Genomic DNA, 20,801 nt, shown 5'->3' with positions numbered 1-20,801 from the left:
AGCCTCGTGGACATAGAAGGACCCGTGTCTGGTCTGAACATGATCACAGACCAGATAAAGCAAGTGAAATCAGTATTATACTGGGTTGTGAGACGTGATGTTAGGTCTCCTGTTGTCCAGGCCATCCTCATTGGACCTCATCCCACCTTAGAAGGGTAGCACCGTGAGTTGGCACTGTGCACTGCTGTGACCACTTCTGCCTGGCCTGCCTCCCTAACTAACTGCCATCTACCGACCCCTCTTCTCCAGAGCAAAGCCTCTTACTCATGCTACTAAGGACTCTGGGACTGTGGCCCTTGTTAGGGGCAGAGAACAGAAACTTGCCTGCTCTGTTTGCCTCCTGACCTTGCAGTGTGCCGCCATTCCTCTAAAACAACCTTTCTTTTGAGCCATTTAATACGCAGCACCTGAGGTGGGGAGGAAGAATGTGGTGTGGCCCATGCCAGGCCAAGCCATGTGGAACAGCATTTCTCAGGGATGGGCCTGGGTCCACTGTCCCAGGTGCACCGGGGTACTTGTAAAAAAGCAGGCTTCAGAGGTTTACTCAGATTTTCTGGATTTTAATCTCAGATGGGTGAATCCTGGGGATCTGCATTTTAACACTCCCCAGCTGTTCCTGGGGACTAGGGTAAAAGCCACTGCTGGAGATCCTTGGAGGATGGACTCAGAGCCAGGGTGGGGGGTGGGCAGCGGACTGTGAGTGTCACACTTAGGGAGGTAGAGAGCGGCAGAGCCATCATGGGAGCAGATGGGCCCAGACGGGGGACAGATAGGTGCTGATGTCCTTGACAGCTCTGTGTGACATCCTGTTCAGTTATTTAGGGCCTGTATGCAAGGTGTGCCAAGGCTTGTGATATCCACCGTGGTATGTTTAGGGTTATGGCTTGTCTCTGAATTAACATTTGGGTCAGTTCACATGGGTTTGATCGAAACGTATGGTCTGCATATGACATGACAGCCTATCTACTTGTGTGTTCATGTCTTTATCTCGGTATCTTGAGTCATTTATCCACCCTGGTGTGTGTGTGTGCGCGCGAGCGTATGTGTGTGTGTTGTGCATGTGTGTGTCTGAACAGGACTGGGCCCCTCTGGACCATAATCCAACCTCTATGGGGGCTCTGGAAGGTCAGGGTTTGGAGGAAACTTGCTGGGAGCCTGGTGGGGCTGGGGCAGGTGAAGGTGGGGTGGTGCCAGGGTGGGGGTGGGCAGGAGTGCGTGCTAAGGGCCTGGCACTGCCATTTCCCTGAGCGGGCGAGTCTCAACAGCAGGCAGACAGGTGAGGCTGACCCGACAGGTTCCAGAGGCCAGGGGCAATGGGGCGGAGCATGGCTCTGATTTAGGGTGGCAACGTGTTGGGGGCCCTGGCACATATGGGGCAGGCAGGCAGGAGGTGGTTCTATTGGTATCTTCTTCCTGCTGCAGCCGGCCCAGGGTGCAGGCCATGGAGCCTGCTGGAGGGTGAGGGCAGCCAGGTGGGCAGGAATGTTCGGAGGCCTAGGGCCTGGGGACTTGGGGGCCCAGGGCATGGCGGGACCCCTGCGGGGCCGGGTGGAGGAGCTGAAGCGGCCGTGGTGGCGGGAGGCCTCACCGCTGGTGCTCCAGCACAGTGAGGCTGCCCGGCTGGCAGCCGACGCCCTCCTGGAGCGGGGCGAGGCCGCCTACCTGCGGGTCATCTCCGAGGAGCGGGAGCTGCCCTTCCTGAGTGCTCTGGACGTGGACTACATGACCAGCCATGTGCATGGGGGCCCTGAGCTCAGTGAGGCCCAGGGACTGGAGGCCTCAGGGCCTGACCGCCTCAGCTTGCTCTCTGAAATCACCTCAGGCACTTACTTCCCCATGGCCTCTGACATAGACCCCCCGGACCTGGACTTGGGCTGGCCTGAGGTTCCGCAGGCCACAGGCTTCAGCCCCACCCAGGCTGTGGTCCACTTCCAGCGGGACAAGGCCAAGAACATCAAGGACCTTCTGCGTTTTCTCATCAGCCAGGCCCGCACGGTAAGGGCCTTATATCTTCAGACATTCATTCCACAGATGTGTAAACTGAGACCCAGGGAGGGAAAGGGACCAACCCAAGGCCATATAAAGCAGCTTAGGGGCAGTACTGGGACTAGAACCTCTGGCCTCTATCAGATCACCAGCTCCTAGAGGGTGGGCATGTGTTTTATTTACCCTGGTAATCCCTTGACACTCAAGAGCATTACTCACCAAACACCCTAAAAATGCAGGCAAAATTGGGCATATTGCTAGGAGGGATCCTTTCTGCATCTTTCTTGGGAGAGAGTCCATGGCCTTCATCAGAGTCTTGGAGAGTTTATGCTCCCAAACTAAGAAGTCCAACCTTGATGAACATTTGAGTCACCCCCTTGACTTATTGAGGAGGAAACTGAGGCCAGAGAGGGGCTGGCACTTGCTCAGGAAGGTCCAGTCAGTTGGTGAAATAGAGCTCAGGGGGAGAGAAAGGGGCCCTGACTCAGGCCCTGGACCCAGGCTTGGCCCTGCCTCCTGGTGCACATCCCCAGCTGCACCTCACCCCTCGTATACTGCATCTCCAGCTGGGCCTGAAACGGGGAAGAAGGCACTGGTGCCTGGGCCTCAGCATGGCATTTGAGGGCCAGGATGATAGTTCTGCACCAAAAGGGAAGAGGGGTGGGGGCTTCTGGGCTCAGAGGTGGGGAGCTGGGGCTCAGGAGAAAGAAGAGGGGGAGGAGAGCAGATCCCATGGTCAGTATCTGGGAAGGCTCCAGCCACAGACTAACATAGCTTCATTCCTGAGCCCTGACCTCCGACTCAGGAGGCAGGGGAATGGCTCAGATGACCCCACGAAGGATTTGAGGTGGGTTAGACTCAGTGTCTTTGTCTGGGGGAGCAGCCTGCTGCAGAGATCAGGAGCCAGCAAGCTGGAATCTCCCAGGTGCCTCCAGAGCCTCCTTGGCAAACCTGCCTGTGCCCGAGGCAGGGGAGGGCCGGGCCTGATTAGCACTGGGAATGGGGTTATTAGTGAGGTGGCTGCTGTTGTCACCCCTGGCCCTTTGATCTTTCTTTTTTTTTTTTTTTTTTAATTTTTTTTTTTCAACATTTTTAAATTTATTTTTGGGACAGAGAGAGACAGAGCATGAACGGGGAGGGGCAGAGAGAGAGGGAGACACAGAACCGGAAACAGGCTCCAGGCTCCGAGCCATCAGCCCAGAGCCTGACGCGGGGCTCGAACTCACGGACCGCGAGATCGTGACCTGGCTGAAGTCGGACGCTTAACCGACTGCGCCACCCAGGCGCCCCGGCCCTTTGATCTTTCTTACCTGACCTTGTTTCCCCCACCCTCAGCCAGGCCTGTGCCGTGGACTAGGGCACCCTCCAGCACTTGCCTCCTCACCCTCACCTAGACCCTCCACCTCTGGGCCAGGAGCCAGGCTTCCACTCTGGGCTGTCACTGACTCTCAGAGTGACCTTGGGAAGGGCTTCCTTTTCCTGTGGGCCAATGTCCTTGTTCGTTAAGCAGGCAGCAGGAAAGGAACATTTATTGAGCTTCTGTTGTGTGTTGAGTATTTTCACATTGAATTCCTCATAACTATGAGATGTAGCTATCATTATCTTCATTTAACAGACGAGGAAATTGAGGCTCGCAGAGGTGAAGAAACTTGCCCAAGGCTGTATCACTAGGAAGTAGCAGAGTGCAGATTTGAACCCGGTTCTGTCCGGCTCCAGAGCTGCAGTGCTTTGCACCTCTTGCCTCAGCCTGGACGACAAAGGTGGTTCTCACAGCAGATATATGCAAAGGGAAGAAGGGGTAGTTGGGGGCTTGATGGTGTGAGGGGGTTTTCAGGGCTTCTGTGAGGCAGCCCATTAGATGAGGAGACTACAAGCCCCAGTCCCTCAACTGAGCAGAAAACTTGGTCTCACTTGGCGTGGGTGGAAGTGAGGGAGCCTGTGGGTATAAGATACCACACTAGACCTCTGTTGCTTTGTAGGGAAACTGAGGCAGGTCTGGCCAATGGCTCAAAGCCCCCAATAACTGGCCTGCAGCTCTAATTCTTGAGGAGGGAAACTTTGACAGCACTAGGGCTGGAGCTAGTGGGAGAGCATAAGGGCCTGCACTGGGAATTGGGGTCTAGTATCTGCTCCTGACTCCTTCCCTACTCTTGGCCTAGGTCTCCTCACAGACATCTTTGAGAAGCCCATGACAGATAAACCCTCTGTCCCCAGAAATATGCACACCGAAGCTTTCAAACGTATTTTGGGCATTCAAGACAGTGGAACCCCCGCTGAGTCTAAGTTAAGAACCTCTGAGCTAGGTTGTTGCTAAAATCCCTTCCAGTCCAGATGTTCTCAAAGGCTCTGGCCTCCTGCTTTTAAGCCCAGTTCTCTTTTCCTGGGACCTCAGCCCCCACCCCTGGGCTGGGCAATATCCCAGGCAGGGCTGAAATTCTCCCTACGTCCTCCAGGTGGTAGCTGTCGTGATGGATATATTCACGGACATGGAGCTTCTGTGTGACCTCATGGAGGCCTCGAGCCGGCGTGGTGTCCCTGTCTACCTGCTTTTGGCTCAGGAGCACCTAAGGCACTTCCTGGAGATGTGCTACAAGATGGACCTCAACGGGGGGCACCTGCCGGTCAGTGAGGGACAGGGGCGGTAACCAGGGGGTGGGGTGGGGAGTCAGGGAGGGCAGAAGGGTCAGTAAGCATGTGGGGGGGCGGTCAATGGGAGTGGGCGACCTGACTTTCCTTAGCTGCTTAAGGTTAGAGACTGCAAGGGATTTAGATGTGGCTTGAGCCCCATTCTCTCAAGGTCATCACCCAACCTACCTCCCTCCTTGGCCCAGAACATGCGTGTGCGGAGCACATGTGGGGACACATACTGCAGCAAGGCCGGCCGCCGCTTCACGGGGCAGGCCCTGGAGAAGTTTGTTATCATCGACTGTGAGCAGGTGGTGGCAGGCAGCTACAGGTGAGCACAGGGAACAGGGGAGAGAGGGGCGGGGGGGCTGTGCCACCGGCTGGTGAGGCACCTGGGATCTGGCAGCTTGAATTTACCTTCATCCACCCAACCCTGGCAACATGGACTTGACAGCTACCAAGTGCCAGGCACTGTGCAGGCCTCAGGGCATAGTGGGGGGGAAAGACAGCCCCCCACTGGGCCCTGGAGGAGCTCACTCTGTGGAAGGATTACTTTAATGCCTTTGGCATATTGCACCTCAGAACTGGAGGGACTCCAGGGACTCTCGTCCCCAGTCCATTTTACAGATGGGGAAGTTGAGACCCTGAGATGGGAAACCATGTGCCCAAGTCCTCTAAGCTGAGTTAGGACTAGCACAGACTCTGAAGTCAGAGCTCTGTCGCCTCACGTAGGTCCTAATGGTGGTGGAGTTGTCTTGGTATGTTCACCTGGTTATGACTCCCCCGCCCCAGCCCCAGGCTCCTGCACTTTGCCTTCTGACCTTGACCCTCTGTTCCCAGCTTCACCTGGCTTTGCAGCCAGGCCCACACTAGCATGGTGCTGCAGCTGAGGGGCCGCATCGTGGAAGACTTTGACCGGGAGTTCCGCTGTCTGTATGCCGAGTCTCGGCCTGTGGAGGGCTTCTGCGGTGGTGAGGGTCCCGTATCTCCCAGGGCACTGTGTCCTCCCACAGTGGCCCTGGGCTTCCGGCCCAGTGTGTTGAGCCCTGCATCCTCCTCACCCTCCAGCACCAGCCTTAGCAGCATCAAACGCTCACCTCTAATGGACCACTCCTCTTACCTCAGTCCACCAGGAGGCGGTGGCTGCAGTGACACGGGTATGGGGTCCTCATCCCTGGGCCCTGCCTGCCGCGGGGCCAGTGGCCAGCCCTCTCTGAAGCGCCAGCTGTCTGACCCTAACCATGGCTCCCTGCCAGGGCCCTACAGGTCCAATCTAGGCAAGTTGGGGGTGTCCCCATGGTCCCAGTCCTCCCCTGCCCTCAACCACAATGGTGCCAGCCCCTTGACCCTGGCAGTGGGGTCACCTATGCTTGCCCGCCAACGCCCCCTCCTCCCCTTCCCCCAGGGTGTTTCAGCCCTATCCCGGCTCCCAGAGAATGGGCTCCTGAGAAGCCAGGAGTCTAGTCCCCAACGAAGTCGCTGGGTACCTAGCACAGCCCTGGAGACAGTGGAGGAGAAGAAGGTGTCTCTGAATCACAGCCATGGCCAGTTGGATCTCCTTGTCCCCTTCCCCAGAGCCAGAGAAGCTGGAGGCCCTGATTCTGGGGTTGACCCCAGCTTGGGCTCCTTCTGGCCTGGAGAGCAGGCTCCAGAGGACAGGCGGTTGTCCCCAAACCAGAGATATAACCAGCTGGATCTCCTGCCTCAGACCCAGGGTGCTGGGGGTACCCCTGAGTCAGGTTCCCCCAGACCTGGCAATCAAATTCCAGAGGACAAGAGGCTGTCCTCAAATCACAGCCACAGCCAATTGGACCTCCTGGTACAGTACCCCAAGGCTGGGGGCTCCAGAGTGCCCCCTGAAGCCAACTCCTCAGCCAGGGCTGACAAGCAAAGTCTTGATGAGCGACGACAGACCCTGGGCCACAGCCAGCTGGACCTCATCACAAAGTTTGGCCCATTCCGGGGTGAGGGGCCTGGGCCCAGTGGTCTCCCCAGACCAAGCCCTGCTCGAAAGGCTGGAGTGAGCTCTGGGGATGAGAATAGGCTGACCCTGGGCCACAGCAAGCTGGACCTCATTACCAAGTATCATCAATTGCAGGGCACCAGGCAAGGACCTGACCCTGGCCTCCCTGGAGGCCCCACAGGTGGCCATCACAGTGGCAGTAGCAATGGCCTGTCAGGGGATGAGAAGCGGCTGACCTTGGGCCACAGCAAACTGGACCTCATCACTAAGTACAACAAGTCCAAGTTCAAACTTCTCCGAAGCCGCTTTGAGTCCTAGTTCTGCTCCCACCAAGGACATGTCCTTCCTCCATCTACTTGGATTCTAGATTTACTCAGGTTCCAGACCCTGGGGTTCTCCAGCAGGGCTGCATGGGGAGCAGAGGGTGTCTAGAAGCTCAAGTTAGACACTCACTGAGTTCAGAATTCTTGTTTACACACACACACACACACACACACACACACACACACACACACACACGAAAACAGAAACCACAGTACCTGCCATTTGCCACTGTGCTGGGTGCCTTACACAGGTTAATTCTCATCCTTCATCCTCACAACATTCTACAAGATAGACCTCTAGCAGGTATACGTTTCTAGGATCATAGGTACTATCTTCCCTATTTTATAAATGTGGAAGCTGAGGCCCAGAGAGTTTGATGACTTGCTTGGAATCAGGTCCAAGTGGAACCAGTGGCAGAGCTGGGGCCCAAACCCGTGTTCCTAATGCTTAAGACTGTGTTTTTGCACAGACATGACACACCATTATCAACAGTTCACATGTCCCCATGCACACAAAACACACACATCACAGAGATGCCCCAAATGCCTGTATAACACACACAACACCCTGACAGGGTTCATACCCACAAACTGAATACCCATAGACACTCAGTAAGTAAACAAAGGTCCATGTGATAAACCCAAACACTCAGAATTCTAGTTACAGGTACTCAATAAATGTAATATGGCTAAATGAGTAGCGAAACAAAATATATGCATTCAGTGCACACTGTAGACCCCTCAGGATCCACAGACAACAAATATGCACATAACCACATACACACACCATACACACACACATAGGTATGCACACAGCAACCAGTATCTTCTTTGGCCTAAGCTGTGTACCTACCACAGGGCTGACAAGTGAATCAGACTCAGGCCCTGGGAGATAAGGATAAATACATAAACCAATGGCAGGCAAGACAGAGCTGTATGTAACTCAAGGAATCAGTGGCAGGGGGTGGTGACAGTGGAGTGGTGAGGAAAGTTTCAAAGGAGGCAGACTTTGAGTCAGCCCTTGAAGGATGGGGAGGATTGGACAGATGGAGGAGAAAAGGAATTCCTGGTAGAGGGAAGCAGGTGAAGAGAGGCCAAGGACAGGACAGGATGAGTGGGTCTGAGATGAACTGGGGAGGATAGAGAGAGTGTGGATACTCAGACTCTGACACACACACACACACACACACACACACACACACACACACACACACACAGAAGCATAGGCTCTGATAGGTTTTTCGTCTTTTCCTGAGCTCACCACCTGCCTGGGACAGTTTACACAATACAAATCAATAAAGGCAGACATGCTATGACCCAGCAGCAGCCTGGTGTGTCCTGAGAAAGGTGGAGTTGTGGAACTTCACGTTGAGGGCTGGGGAAGAGCCAATTGACCATTCAGCCCAATTGTGGAGGGCTCCCTGAGGGAGACGGATGTTTGCAGAAGGGCTGAGGGGAGGACAGGGCTCCAAGCCCCCTCTACCCTCATTGTGACATTCTGAGAGGCCTTGGGGCTTGTGTAGACTCTACAAAATGTAGATCAAGTTCATCTCATCCATGAGAGCAGGTCCCTTGAGTGCTACCATCTATCTCGAGGACATAGTGGTTCCTGAGTGAGTGACCAAGGACATGCATAGTGGAAGCCAGTCAGCATCCACACCACTGCCCATCTGGACCCTCCCTAAGACCCGGTTTCATCCATCCTTCCCTCTCTCCAATACCTTCTTCAGACTGGTTTCTTCTACTTCTTGGCCACGTCTCCTTCTCCGACCTTTGTCCTGGTCTCATTTCTCCCTACTGGACGCCTCCGTGGCGTCATCCACCCCAGGCTTCAGCCCCAAATCTCAGCCCTTCACTCTTCCCTGGGCTCCAGATTTGGCCTGGACGTCTGTCCCAAACCTAACGCTCGGCATGTCACTTTCCCCACACCTACTCTTTCTCCTTAGGCTTTACTTCAGTAAATACTTCCATCATCAACTCGTCTTCTTCGAGACATCGCTGGCTCCTCCTCTCTTATGCCTCGCATCCAACCAGCCACAGGTCTCGGTCAATGGTACCTCCTAAAAAGCGCCTGAATAAATGAATGAAGGAATGATTGGATGAGAGCATGCGTGGGGCGGGGCCACGTGGGGTCCAGACCGGAACACTTGCAACCATAGACTCCTCCCAGAGGGTGGAGCTACGGTGGCGGCCTGCGTAAGCGGGGGCACTCAGCTCTCCCGGAAGTCTCCCTGGGTCGAGGCGGAAACGGAAACCTACCTAGGGCCGAGTGGAAGCTGTTGAAGCGTGCGGGGGTTGCTGTCTTTTGGTGAGCGGGTGTGGAGGGACGCCGGAAGGGACAGTTCTGGGCTCCCCGCGTCTTGAGTGGTAGTCGGAGGATTCCGGGCTAGACAGTCTAGAGGGGTCCAGTGGGCGGGACCTGAGATTTGAGGGGCCAAGAGGGGCGCGGTCGCGGCGGGCCGTGAAGGGCTGAGGCCGGGAGACCCGGACCCACGGTCGGGAGAGGATTCGTTGGCCCTGAACTCCCGGTCCCGCAGCCCTTAGGCCTCATGGCGGTCCGAGCGTCTTTCGAGAACAACTGTGAGATCGGCTGCTTTGCCAAACTCACCAACACCTACTGCCTGGTGGCCATCGGAGGGTCGGAGAACTTCTACAGGTGCGGCGGGAGCTCCGGTGTCTGCTGGCAGTGTGGTGGCTGGATGGCTGAGAGGGTGCTGGGAGTCGGGGACTCAGACCCCTCAGCTCCTTAACCACTGAATCCACATCCCTACAGTGTGTTCGAGGGCGAGCTCGCCGATACCATCCCCGTGGTGCACGCGTCCATCGCTGGCTGCCGCATCATCGGGCGCATGTGTGTGGGTAAGCCAGACGCTGAGTGAGGGAGTGGATCCTCCCAGAGCCTTTAATTGTAGCCTTGGAGGGGACTTCTAGTGACCCTTGGATTTTCCGGCTTTCATCCATTATCTCCAGAAACAAGAGAATCTCTCTGGCCTGTGCCGGACCCTGTTTTTAAGTGCTTTCAGATCAGGGACTATCACTGGCAAAAGCTTCTGGATCATAGGAAAACAAATAACATTAAGTGCTTTCACTCTTAAACTTGATTTCAATCCTTCTTCACGAAGACCCTGGCAGGCAGGCCTTATTGGCCTAATCTGACTAATGATGAAGTCAAGATTCAAGGATCCAAGTGACTCACCAAGTACCACACCTTCCCTCCACACCTGGGAGGGAAGATGGAAATGTCCTCTCTCCCTTGCCACTGACTCTGGGCAAGTTGCTTCCTCTTTCTGAGGATCCAGTTCTGCCTCTACAAAATGACAAGCTAAGATTCTGGGTCATCTTGTTCATTATCCATTTAAGTCTTAAATTGGCTTTACCATGTCTCTGAGTGGCATCCCTATCCCACTCCCCTACTTCTCAGCACTGTTGAGTCTGGCCATTGGTCCTTTGTTGGAGCTGGATCTGTCTCCCTTTACTGTCACCCCTTATTTCTAGTTCTGTTCATTGGGGTCATATGGGAGTTTTTTTTTTTTTTTTTTTTTTTTTTTAAATCATAAGCCTGATGACCTTAGCCTCTGAGTATTTTCTTATTCAGGCCAAACACTCTTTGGCCCTAACTATGACCTTTGGACTTGTCGCTTGGTGGTTTTTTTTGTTTGTTTGTTTGTTTTTGTTTTTTTTTTAATATATAATGGGTGTAACTCAGAGTTTAGAAGTTCAAGAGTTGTGTTCTTGTGGAGGTAGGCAGAGGTTTAGTTATTGTTGTCACAATATAATTGTAGTTTGTTCATTCTTATTGTGTTTTGTGTAAATATACCACATTATATTCATCCATTTTGTTGACAGTGGGCATTAGGGTAGTTTTCAGTTCTAACATGAATAGGGTTGCTATGTCTTTTAGTGAACACATGCACATGTTTCTGTTGGATGTGTAATACCTAGGAGAGGACAGGTTGGGCACAGGGTATGCGGATATTCTATATAGTAGGTGGTGCCAGATAATAATCTGAAGTGGTTGACCAATTTACACTCCTATTGGTTGTTCCATGTATCTTTGCCAGCATTTGGTATTGGCATTCTTTTAAAAATTTTAGCCATTCTGATAGGTGTGTAGTGTTACCTCAGTTTTCAAGTAGCAAAATATACAGCTAACGCCAAGAGCTCCTCTTGTTAGTCCTGGTCCCTCCTGGTTGATGATGGCAAAATGGGCAGGGTGTGTTGGAACAAATTCCTGGGCTATCTCTGGCCTGCCCAATGGAACTCCTGGTCCCCTGGGTGTTGTATGGATCAATGGGTTAGCGGGCTGGGGTCTGGGCCTAAAGCTTTCCTGGGGAAACTGACTGGGCTGGATTGTATCTAAAACCCCCAGAGCTTAGCAGGCTACTTGTGTATTTGTGGTCCATTCTTGCCCCACCCCCTAATTTGGATCTCTAGGGAACAGACATGGTCTCCTGGTGCCCAACAACACCACTGACCAGGAGCTGCAGCACATTCGCAATTGCCTCCCAGACTCAGTGCAGATCCGGCGGGTGGAGGAGCGGCTCTCAGCCCTGGGCAATGTCACCACTTGCAACGACTACGTGGCCTTGGTCCACCCAGACCTGGACAGGGTAAGGTAGCCCAATTTCGCCCAAGAGTCACAGGACCCACCTAGTCAGTGGTTAGTCATTGTTCTTGCCTGTCAGGCAGGACTTAGGGGTGTCTCTTGTGGTTTCTCTTTATACTTGGGCTCTCAGATTTCAGGCACTCATTGGAATAGTGATAATAGAGGTGTGACCAGTGCCAGAAAGAAGGTGAGGAGGGTATTAATCCTCCAAAATCAGGGAGACTGCTCCGTCCCATCCTGTAACCAGGACCAGGAGAGATGATTGACAATTGAGCTCTTGAGTGTGGGTTAGAGGGAAGAGGGTGATGTGGAGACCAACCCCTGTCTCCTCAGGGCATGCACAGCTATTAGGGACTCCATAGCTGGTCTAGACTCTGCTCCAACCTGTATTTCATGCTTTTTCTGCATGAAGCTTCCATATGCAGCTAGGTAGCAGAGGGATGAGGGGCTTAGGGAGCCAAGCCCTGGGTGGTTTTGGGTGTGGAGGGCCCCTGGTTCCTTGACCTGGAAGTTCTGGGCCCTGAGTACAGTGCCTTTGGCTAACAGGAAACAGAAGAAATCTTGGCTGATGTGCTCAAGGTGGAAGTCTTCAGACAGACAGTGGCTGACCAGGTGCTAGTAGGAAGCTACTGTGTCTTCAGCAATCAGGGAGGACTGGTACATCCCAAGACTTCAATTGAAGACCAAGATGAGCTGTCTTCTCTTCTTCAGGTCCCCCTTGTGGTAAGCATTCCTTTCTCTGATCTCTGTCTCCTCCTGAGGCAGATCCTTTGCCTAGCGTTAAGGATCTGTTATTATCTGTCACAGTTTGCGATTGGGGACGCAGGTCAAGGAGCGGGGTTTGGGGATAGTCCTCGCCAGGGAGTGGCAGGACTGTGGCTTTTGGTGCCATGATCCACACTGAGCTCTCCCTTGGCAGGCAGGCACTGTGAACCGAGGCAGCGAGGTAATTGCCGCTGGGATGGTGGTGAATGACTGGTGTGCCTTCTGTGGCCTGGACACAACCAGCACAGAGCTGTCAGTGGTGGAGAGTGTCTTCAAGCTGAACGAAGCCCAGCCTAGCACCATTGCGACCAGCATGCGGGATTCCCTCATTGACAGGTATCTGGGTCTCTCTTCTGCCTTTGGAGGGTAGAGGAGGGAGATGCCACCTAGGATGGGTCCATACTGCATTCATACCGGTAGGTCCTCGTGTGTGAGGGCACACCTGTGCATTGCTGAGCAGTCACAAGGAACAGCCAGTGAGCATTGCCTGAATATCTGCTCATCCCCATCTTTGAAGACTCAGCTCAGTGTCACCTCTCTGGGCAAAGCTTCCCTCTGGTCTGTCTTATTTTCTCACTGACCACATTGTTTTGTAGTTTGTGTGTGCTTGTGTGTCGGTGTCCCCAGCCAGCAGCCCAGAGCCTGAGACCAAAAAGAGCTGTTTGCAGAGGGAAGGAGGGGAAGTTGCTCTTAGAAACTAAGGAGACCCTAAAGGACTTGTTGGGGGTGGAGATTGCATCAAAATCACAATCGTCTGGATTTTTGTGGGTTTAAGAAAAAAGTGGGATCTTGGGCCTAACCCTGGAGGTTCTGGGGTATGAGGCTCTGGAATCTCTTTTTCCTTTGGAGGAGCAGCAGGTGCTGATATTCACCTTTTCCCATTGAGGATTCTTCTCAAGGCATGCCACACCCAAGTATCCCAGCAATCTTTATGAGGATAGAAACCTCATATGCCCATAGTAGAGCAAGTACCCAGTGACAGACCCCCTACTTACAACAGGCAAAATTACCCTCATTCTCCCTTCTTCATTCATTTGTTCATCTGATGTTCACTGAGCCCTGTTGATAGGGCTCCATGTAGGATAGGCAGGCAACTTAGCCCTGTGTCCTGCCTCTAGGAGCTCACAGTGTAGCCGAGAAGTTGTAGAGGCCACACATAACTCTTCACTGCCTTCAAAGAAGAGATAAAAGGTGCCTTAGGTGGCTCAGGAAGCTCCAGTGAAACACTCTGGTATCCCGGAAGGTTTTGTCGGGGGCAAATCATTTAGTCTGGGCCCAGGGGAATGAGTAGATATTTGAATATGCAGAGATGGAGTAGGAAAGCACTTCAGACAGACCCAGAGGTGGGAAAGTATGGAGAGTGTGAAAGGGCAAGGTAATATTGTCAGAGTGTCAAAGACCCTCAATTCCCATGTCAAGAAGTTTTGACTGTAGGCCTGTGATTTTGATCTTTAGTCTATGTTGGGATGCTTGTTAATGTAGATTCCTGGCATCACCCCCCCGTTACCAATTCACTCTGGAGTGAGACCCAACCATGTTTGGTTTATTTTAATAAGTTTCTCTGGGTAATTCTGATGGGGAATCAGAATTGAAAGAGTAGTTGAAAGGGTCTCAACAGGAAAGTGGTACAGTAGTTCTGTCATTTGTTCAGTAACTTTTTTGAACATGCCAGAAAATCGTGATTTGGTGAATAAGATATACCCACCCTGCCCTTGTGGAACATAGAATCTTACAAAGAAGGCAGTACATACACAATCATTTAATTAAAGGACAAAACAACAACAACACCTTTTAGCCTAAGAACAGAAAGAAATTTTTGCAATCTGATAATTGGTACCTACCAAGAAAACTACAGCAAATATTGTATTTAATGGTAAAACTTCAGAAACTGCTCTTAAAGTCAGGCAGAATTGCCCACAGTGACCAGTACTGGTCAGTATTTTGGTGGTTCTTGCTTATGCAGTTAGGTAAGGAACAGAAATGGATACTGGAAAGGAAGAGCCAAAACTCATTATCCTTCTTTGGTTTTGAACCTGTTGAGTTTGAGGTGCCCATGAGAGCTGATAATGAAGGTGTCAGGTAGTTGATTAGAAGTATGTACTTTAGGGGCGCCTGGGTGGCTCAGTTGGTTAAGCGTCCGACTTCAATTCAGGTCACGATCTCGCGGTCTGTGAGTTTGAGCCCCACATCGGGCTCTGGGCTGATGGCTCAGAGTCTGGAGCCTGCTTCCGATTCTGTGTCTCCCTGTCTATCTGTCCCTCCCCTGTTCATGCTCTGTCTCAAAAATAAATAAATGTTAAAAAAAAATTTTTTTTAAAGTATGCACTTTAGTTTTATAATTGTACATGTATTTTATTTCTCCTGTAATTTTTCTTTTATTAAATGTTTATTTTTGAGAGAGAGTGAGAGACAGAACATGAGCAGGGGAGGGGCAGAGAGAGGGGGACACACAGATTCCGAAGCAGTCTCCAGGCTCTGAGCTGTCAGCCCAGAGCCCTATGCGGGGCACGAACTCACAAACCATGAGACGTGACCTGAGCTGAAGTCAGACACTTAACTGACTGAGCCACCGAGGCGCCCCTGTATACGTACTCATTACCTTCAGGAAGAATGTTCTGGCCTCATCCCTGCCACTGAGGGATTTGTGGTCTGGGCACATCCCTTCTCTTGTGAATCCCCTTACTCCCTTCTCTGATGTTTGCTGGACTTGAGTTCTGAGGCTCTGGTTTGTGATTGATAACAGTGAATAAATTGAGTTGAGTGGGGAAGGAGTTACTGTTAGTTTTTAAGCTGAGAGTTCTGACTGGATTGTGACTCAAGGAAGCAGTATAATCTGGAAAGGGCTCTGAATGTGGCTCTTCAGGGCTGAGCTGGAACAAAGGGGTGAGGGTGGAGGCAAGCATCTTAAGAATAAAGGGTGGGGTATGCTCTGAGAAGCACCTACTGACAGTGTTCCTTCTCTCTCTAGCCTCACCTGAGTTACCTTCCATTGCTGTTCTGCGGGTTCCTGCCTCTGGACTTTGGCTCCCTCTGCCCCACCCAGCCAGGCAGCCAGTTGGCAGAGAACTGACTGGGAGTGAGTGGCTGAATGCCCAGCTCTTCACCTGTGCCCATCTCCTGAATCTACAGTTACTTCAAAAATCTGCCATGTTGTGCTGTCTGTCAGGCCTTAACGGCTCCTGACTGACCACTCTCTTTCCTGTACCACCCCCATTAAAAGGCAGCCTGGCTATTCTTGAATGTGTTGTTTGGGGGCCTCCACCTGCAACCCTCCTTCCCTAGCATTGTTCTGGGGGAAAGTGGGTAGGATACACACACACACACACACACACCAGTCTCACAATTTCCCACCCTCATCCCGGGATCATCAGGATGGGGGTTGACCCTCCTTCCCTAGCATTGTTCTGGGGGAAAGTGGGTAGGATACACACATACACACACACACGCACACCAGTCTCACAATTTCCCACCCTCATCCCGGGATCATCAGGATGGGGGTTGATGATTGTCCCAGGGCAAGAGGAGGAAGCACTCTCTACTGTAGTTCTAGCCTTTTCCATGCGACTTCAGCCTCCTACTTCTGGGGTTTAAGAGATGAGAATCTGTTCCAGCTCTCCTCTAGGCCCGAATGAGGACCTGTAAGGGGGTCTGGAGCACCTGGCTTCAGGGCAGTCTTGTCTTCTTTGACCAAGGTGGATGGAGATTGCTGGCCTGGCTGCCAGGTGCCATGGAGATTCTCAGAAAACTGGCAGGCGCCCTCCCTTAGCTACAGTGCCTGTGGAGCCAGGAAGCGTCTGGATGAGTCCTTTGTGGCTTGCTGGGGCGGCTCCTTCAGGCTCCTGCTGTGTGCGGGGCGGGGCCTCGGGATGTTGGAGCAGCATTGGCCAGTTACTGGTGGGTGGGGTCGGGTCCGCAACCCCGCAGCAGCGGCTAGGGGGCGAGGCCTGCGTGCGGTGAGGTCACGACGCCGGCTCCTCCCAGCGCAAGTACGCAGGCCAGCGGAGTGCAGTCGCAGGCTCTGGGACCTTGGAGACCCGTGGCTCTCTGGCTCTCGCGGTGAGAGATGAGGGTCGGGCCGGGGCGTGGCGGGACGGCCGGGTCGCGTGCAGCTGACCCGCATCTAACGGCTTCTCTTTGCAGACGATGGGTGCTCGGCTGAGCGGCGGCCAGGGCGCCCCAGAGCCCGTGCAGGCCCAGCCCCAGCCCCAACCCCAACCCGGGGCACCCGAGGCCCCTGAGCGGCCCCAGCCTGAACCCAGTCCCTGGGGGCCACTGGACGATGTGCGCTTCCTCATCACCTGCACCTCCTGGTACTGACTGGACACCCTCCGCAGTTACTGCCAGCTGCCAACTGTCGTTGTGCTGTTATGTTCCTCTCTTGTCGTCCTTTTCCAACCCCGGCACCCAGGACAGCCTCGGAGAGTCGAGGAGATAGATCACGTAGGACTGGAAGGAGGTCTCGGCAGGGCCTCTTCGGCAGCCTCGCCATGGGGCACCGGCTCGCCTCTAGTTCCTTCCGAATTTGTTCGCTTCTTAGCCTGCACCCAAACCAGCTTAAACCTTCGTGCTCACCCCCACCCTACAGCTTCTCCAGCCGTCTGGGTTCTGGGGCACCCCTCCCTGGCCCTGGCTTCCAGAACCAGGCCAGGACTCCTGGTAAGACCCCAAGACTGCTGACCTCACCTCCTCTCGTCTGTTCCTTATTGCTAAGAACCGGGCTGTTGCTTTTGTCCCTGGTTATGGCACCATGTGCCTTGGCTTCGGAGAAGACCTTGCCACAGTGACCCTCCCTGTACTTCTCCTAGGGGGGCTTGCTCTGCCAATCCTGGATCCCAGTGAGGCATTATCAGGTTGTGTGCCAGGAACCCCAGTAACACTAGGCCTCTGGGGCCAGCCTTTTTGAGAGAGGGGACATTTGATTGCTGGGCTGGTAGATGAGATGCATGGGACAGTTCCCAGATACCCCAAAGCACCCTGTTCCCCCTCTCCCAGAAGTTTCTTAAGGCCACTCCCAGAACCTGATCCTTGTTCCTATATCCTGAGAAAACAACACACTCTGTATTTTTGTTTTATTTAGAAATGATTTAAAAAACATTATACAAAGGCTGATCAGTTTAAAATGTGACCGACACTGAAATGCTGTGATATTCCCCGGGCCGAGGGGAAGCTGGGCTCTGGGGTCCCCAGTGCAGTGCCCCTTTGTCTGTCTGCCCTGTCCTGGGGTGATGGGCAAACAGATGACCACAAGACAGGAGAATCCGAGATTGGAAGCCTCCAGGCTGAGCCCTCTCTGGGCCTGGCCCTGCATCCCTCACATCTGCAGCCTGAGCTGCCTGCCTCCATCTCCTGCTCTTTCTCAGCTGGCCTTGGTAGTACCAGGAGCCAATGGGGAGCCTGGGGAGCCTAGAGCTTTCAAAAAGAGAGAGCACCAACCTGAGGAGTGGAGAGGGACCGTGAAGGGGAGAAGGGAGGCCAGGAAAAGATGGATAAAAGAGACACTTCTGATCTCATCTTGGACCCTAGAGGGGTCCATAGGTGGGGACCCAAGGCCCAGCCAGCCCACCCGATGGCCTGGGCAAGGAACAATCTCTCTGTGCTTCATTTGAGGGCACGGTGAGAGTTACCCTAGGCTTCCCAGGGCCTACACGAGTTTCATGTGAGTGGACAGGTATGAGCTAATAAAGTGCTTTGCAAAGTATAAAACACTATACAAACCTATGAATCACTAATATCTCTGCAGTTGTTCCCCACCCACCCCAGGGAGCCCGCCCTTGGTCAAAATGAGAAAAGACAGAAGGATGATGCCTGGGAACATAGTGGACCCACATAGGTGCCTCTGGGACAAGAGAGATTTTGCTCAAGACAGCTCCCAGGGCAATAGTAGTCCCTGTCTGCTACAGGTTAAGCCAACCCAAAGCCCAGAGGACACAGGGTAGGGGCAAGGCCCATGCAGGCCCAGAGGGCCAGAGTGGCATCGGAGACTCTGCCAGCACCCTGAAGATGTACCACCTTTTGGCTTTGGCAGAGAGCCAGTGGGCATCACTGAACCCATTAGTCTTGCCTAGGGCTCTTCAGTGACAAACAGGGCTGCCTCCACTGGGTTGGAGTGAGGCAAGCTGAGCCCTAGGAATTCCAGAGACTGTGAAGGATGGGCCCCTAGGATTGGGACTGCAATGCAGGCAGATGGGCCCAGTGAGCAGGGTTAGCAAGGGCCAAGCTTGTATAAACACTGCTTCCAAGCTGAGAGATTGAGTTGGCCTCAGGGTAACTGGGGGTGTGGGCTCTGAACACTTGAGAAGGCTGCCCTGGGCCCATTACCCCCAAAGCCATGAGAATGTTGGCCTGGAGCCATTTCTGCCTCACCTAGCTAGTCAGGCTGAGCCCCAGGCCATAAGCAACAGGGCTGGGGACTGGGAGAATGGGGAGAGGGACAGAGAAGTGGAGGATAGTCAGAACTCAGATCAGCCTCCAGAGGTGGGATCAGCTCCTGCCCCAGACCTTTAGCCTCATGAGCAGGTCTAGCTCCTGGGGTGTCTAGGCGCTAGAGTGGCCTTAGCAGCACCTTGGTCCTTGTCTCCTGGGGAAGGGCCGGCCACGCTGGCCTCATCGCCAAGATAGTCACCTCTAATTCACCTAACGCCTCAAACAGCCTTTGCAGAATGGGACTTTTAAAACAGTAGTAACAGGACATTTAAATATTCACGACGTGACAGCTGGGTCCTTGTCAGACCCCACTGGGCCACAGCACTGCCTGCAACATGTGACCCTAAATCCTAGATCTCAAAGGAGACCCTGATGTGGAGCAGGTTTCCTGAGGGATCTGCTGTATGCCAGCAGCGGAAACCCGGGCTTGTTGCCCGCCATGTTGGCAGCAGGGGTCTGGTAGCCTTGGAGGACAGTGGGGTGGGGGCAGGGGGACATCTGACCAGCAGGTGTTGGCAAAGGGGGACCAGGATTGGTGGCATCTCCCAGAGGGGGCTGAGAGTGCTAGTGCTGGCTTCCACAGAAGGTGCTGGGTCCAGCCAGGAACAGAGCTGTGGTGCCTCATTGATAACCACAGGATGCAGTGACCACAGGGCCTCCTCCTGGCATGGTCCCTGCCTCCTGATGGGGCCTGGCCTATTCCCTTGCGTAGGGAGCAGTTCACCCAGGACAGAAGGCTGGCAACTGGCTGCCAGACACCCACCCTGGGGCACAGCCACCATCACTCCCTGCCTCATGCTCAGCCTAGGCCAATGTACCTACCACTTCAGCTGCACGACCCCTGGCCTAGGGCCCTTCTGGCCCCGGTGGGCAGTGGCCAGAGCTGCCCCTGAGACCCTGATGAGGAAGGGCCTGGCTGGCCAGACCGAGTGGACAGAGAGGGCTCTGGGCTGCTCACACCCACTCCTGGACTGGCCGCTTATAGTAGGTGACAGGCTGAGGGCCTGCCTTGTTCTTGAACTGGAAGATGGTGTAGACCAGCACCAGGATGCAGAGGGACAAGATGCAGGGGATGACCACAGCCACGGCATTCACAGAGCCTGGTACGTCATTGATGGTCACCATGATGTCCACATCGTCCTGGGGCAGCCGCCGCTCCTTCCGCCGTTCCACCTCCTTCTGGTTGCAGCCCATCCAGTCACGTAGGATGTTGCGTGGATAACCTGGCTCCACACTCAGTTTCTGGTTGTCAAACTTCCAGTAGTCCCGGCCCTTGTAGAAGTAGGTGTAATCTGCAGAAACATGGTCCAGCATCACTACTCCCAGGTACTGCCCTGCACCTGCTCTGGGCCAGAGTGAGAGGGCATAGGGTGCTGTGGCAGTGTGGAAGAAGGACGCCTCTCCCACCCTGGTGTCCCAGAGGAGCTTTGAAGGAGGGGTGGGTATATGAAGTGGTGGGAGCAGCGTGTTGGATCGCTTGCAGGTGGGGGGAGGGCAGTGTGTAGCACACTCTGCCAACAGTGTGACAGGGTCTCGGAGTGTGACCTGCACGGTTGCAAAGAGGTGTGCCCGGGACCTGGAGCAGCCTGGCCTGTCATCTCACAGGTGCCAGGAAGCCACTGAGGGGCTTTAAGTAGAATTGATAAGTTCAGTTTGTGCCTCCCTACCTTATAACCCTCCCCTCCACCCTGCCCATATTGGTGAGATCAAGTTCCCAACTATGGCTTGGACAGCACTGCCTTCATAGCTCTAGAGCCTCAGTCTAGCTTCTGCTTGAGGCAAGGGAGGCAGGGAGCCAGGTTTCTCCTTTGGTTGACAGCGGACACCACCTTGTCACAATTGTGGGTTTTCTTTGCCTTGCATCACAACACAGATGCAGGGTCTCTGGGACACTGCTGGGGAAGAGGCTAGAAAGAAAGGAGGTGGAGACTGGGGCACCTGGGTGGCTCAGTCAGTGAAGCATCTGACTCTTGGTTTCGGCTCAGGTCATCATCTCACAATTCATGAGTTTGAGCCCCTCATCGGGTTCTGTGCTGATAGCCTGGAGCCTGCTTGGGATTCTCTCTCTCTCCCCCCCTCTCTCTTTGCCCCTCCCCTACTCACACTGTCT

General features: G+C 53.8%; 4 protein-coding genes across 6 annotated transcripts in view; 3 read left to right on the top strand and 1 right to left on the bottom strand.

Moving 5' to 3' along the window:
* The first annotated feature begins 1,293 nt into the window (after positions 1–1,293).
* FAM83C (family with sequence similarity 83 member C) lies at positions 1,294–8,217 on the top strand. The gene is made up of 4 exons (XM_058685389.1): positions 1,294–1,995; positions 4,440–4,607; positions 4,818–4,942; positions 5,452–8,217. Exons 1-4 carry the CDS (start codon positions 1,483–1,485, stop codon positions 6,890–6,892), a joined length of 2,247 nt encoding a protein of 748 aa, XP_058541372.1. The 5' UTR covers positions 1,294–1,482; the 3' UTR covers positions 6,893–8,217.
* An 843-nt stretch (positions 8,218–9,060) lies between these two features.
* On the top strand, positions 9,061–15,508 carry EIF6 (eukaryotic translation initiation factor 6). The gene is made up of 7 exons (XM_058685401.1): positions 9,061–9,205; positions 9,435–9,553; positions 9,671–9,756; positions 11,332–11,507; positions 12,050–12,226; positions 12,423–12,604; positions 15,237–15,508. Exons 2-7 carry the CDS (start codon positions 9,447–9,449, stop codon positions 15,244–15,246), a joined length of 738 nt encoding a protein of 245 aa, XP_058541384.1. The 5' UTR covers positions 9,061–9,205; positions 9,435–9,446; the 3' UTR covers positions 15,247–15,508.
* A 724-nt stretch (positions 15,509–16,232) lies between these two features.
* Positions 16,233–17,375, top strand: MMP24OS (MMP24 opposite strand). Of its 2 annotated transcripts, none has more exons than XM_058685404.1 (2): positions 16,233–16,318; positions 16,411–17,375. In XM_058685404.1, the coding sequence occupies exon 2, from the start codon at positions 16,412–16,414 to the stop codon at positions 16,583–16,585; it is 174 nt and encodes a 57-aa protein (XP_058541387.1). In that variant the 5' UTR covers positions 16,233–16,318; position 16,411; the 3' UTR covers positions 16,586–17,375. The 2 variants fall into 2 exon arrangements, with proteins under 2 accessions (XP_058541387.1, XP_058541386.1); XM_058685403.1 differs by having other exon boundaries at positions 16,249–16,324; positions 16,409–17,375.
* The window catches only part of MMP24 (matrix metallopeptidase 24), a 45,817-nt gene continuing 42,339 nt past the window's right edge, over positions 17,324–20,801 (bottom strand). For both annotated transcript variants that reach the window (XM_058685390.1, XM_058685391.1), the window contains exon 9: positions 17,324–19,983. In XM_058685390.1, coding sequence (XP_058541373.1) covers positions 19,646–19,983 — 338 coding nt within the window. In that variant the 3' untranslated portion in view covers positions 17,324–19,645. The remainder of the gene's footprint in view (positions 19,984–20,801) is intronic.

Source organism: Neofelis nebulosa, chromosome 9 (assembly GCF_028018385.1).
Source record: "Neofelis nebulosa isolate mNeoNeb1 chromosome 9, mNeoNeb1.pri, whole genome shotgun sequence".
Taxonomy (NCBI): Eukaryota; Metazoa; Chordata; class Mammalia; order Carnivora; family Felidae; genus Neofelis; species Neofelis nebulosa.
The sequence above is the reverse complement of the archived record's forward strand: the minus strand, read 5'-3'. Positions and strand labels throughout refer to the sequence as shown.

Coding starts and splice junctions, on each gene's coding strand:
- FAM83C (XM_058685389.1), top strand. CDS start 1,483: ATGTTCGGAGGCCTAGGGCCTGGGGACTTGGGGGCCCAGGGCATGGCG. Junction 4,608..4,817: donor TCAACGGGGGGCACCTGCCG/GTCAGTGAGGGA, acceptor TCCTTGGCCCAG/AACATGCGTGTGCGGAGCAC. Junction 4,943..5,451: donor GTGGTGGCAGGCAGCTACAG/GTGAGCACAGGG, acceptor CTCTGTTCCCAG/CTTCACCTGGCTTTGCAGCC.
- EIF6 (XM_058685401.1), top strand. CDS start 9,447: ATGGCGGTCCGAGCGTCTTTCGAGAACAACTGTGAGATCGGCTGCTTT. Junction 9,757..11,331: donor CATCGGGCGCATGTGTGTGG/GTAAGCCAGACG, acceptor TTGGATCTCTAG/GGAACAGACATGGTCTCCTG. Junction 12,227..12,422: donor TTCTTCAGGTCCCCCTTGTG/GTAAGCATTCCT, acceptor CTCCCTTGGCAG/GCAGGCACTGTGAACCGAGG.
- MMP24OS (XM_058685404.1), top strand. CDS start 16,412: ATGGGTGCTCGGCTGAGCGGCGGCCAGGGCGCCCCAGAGCCCGTGCAG.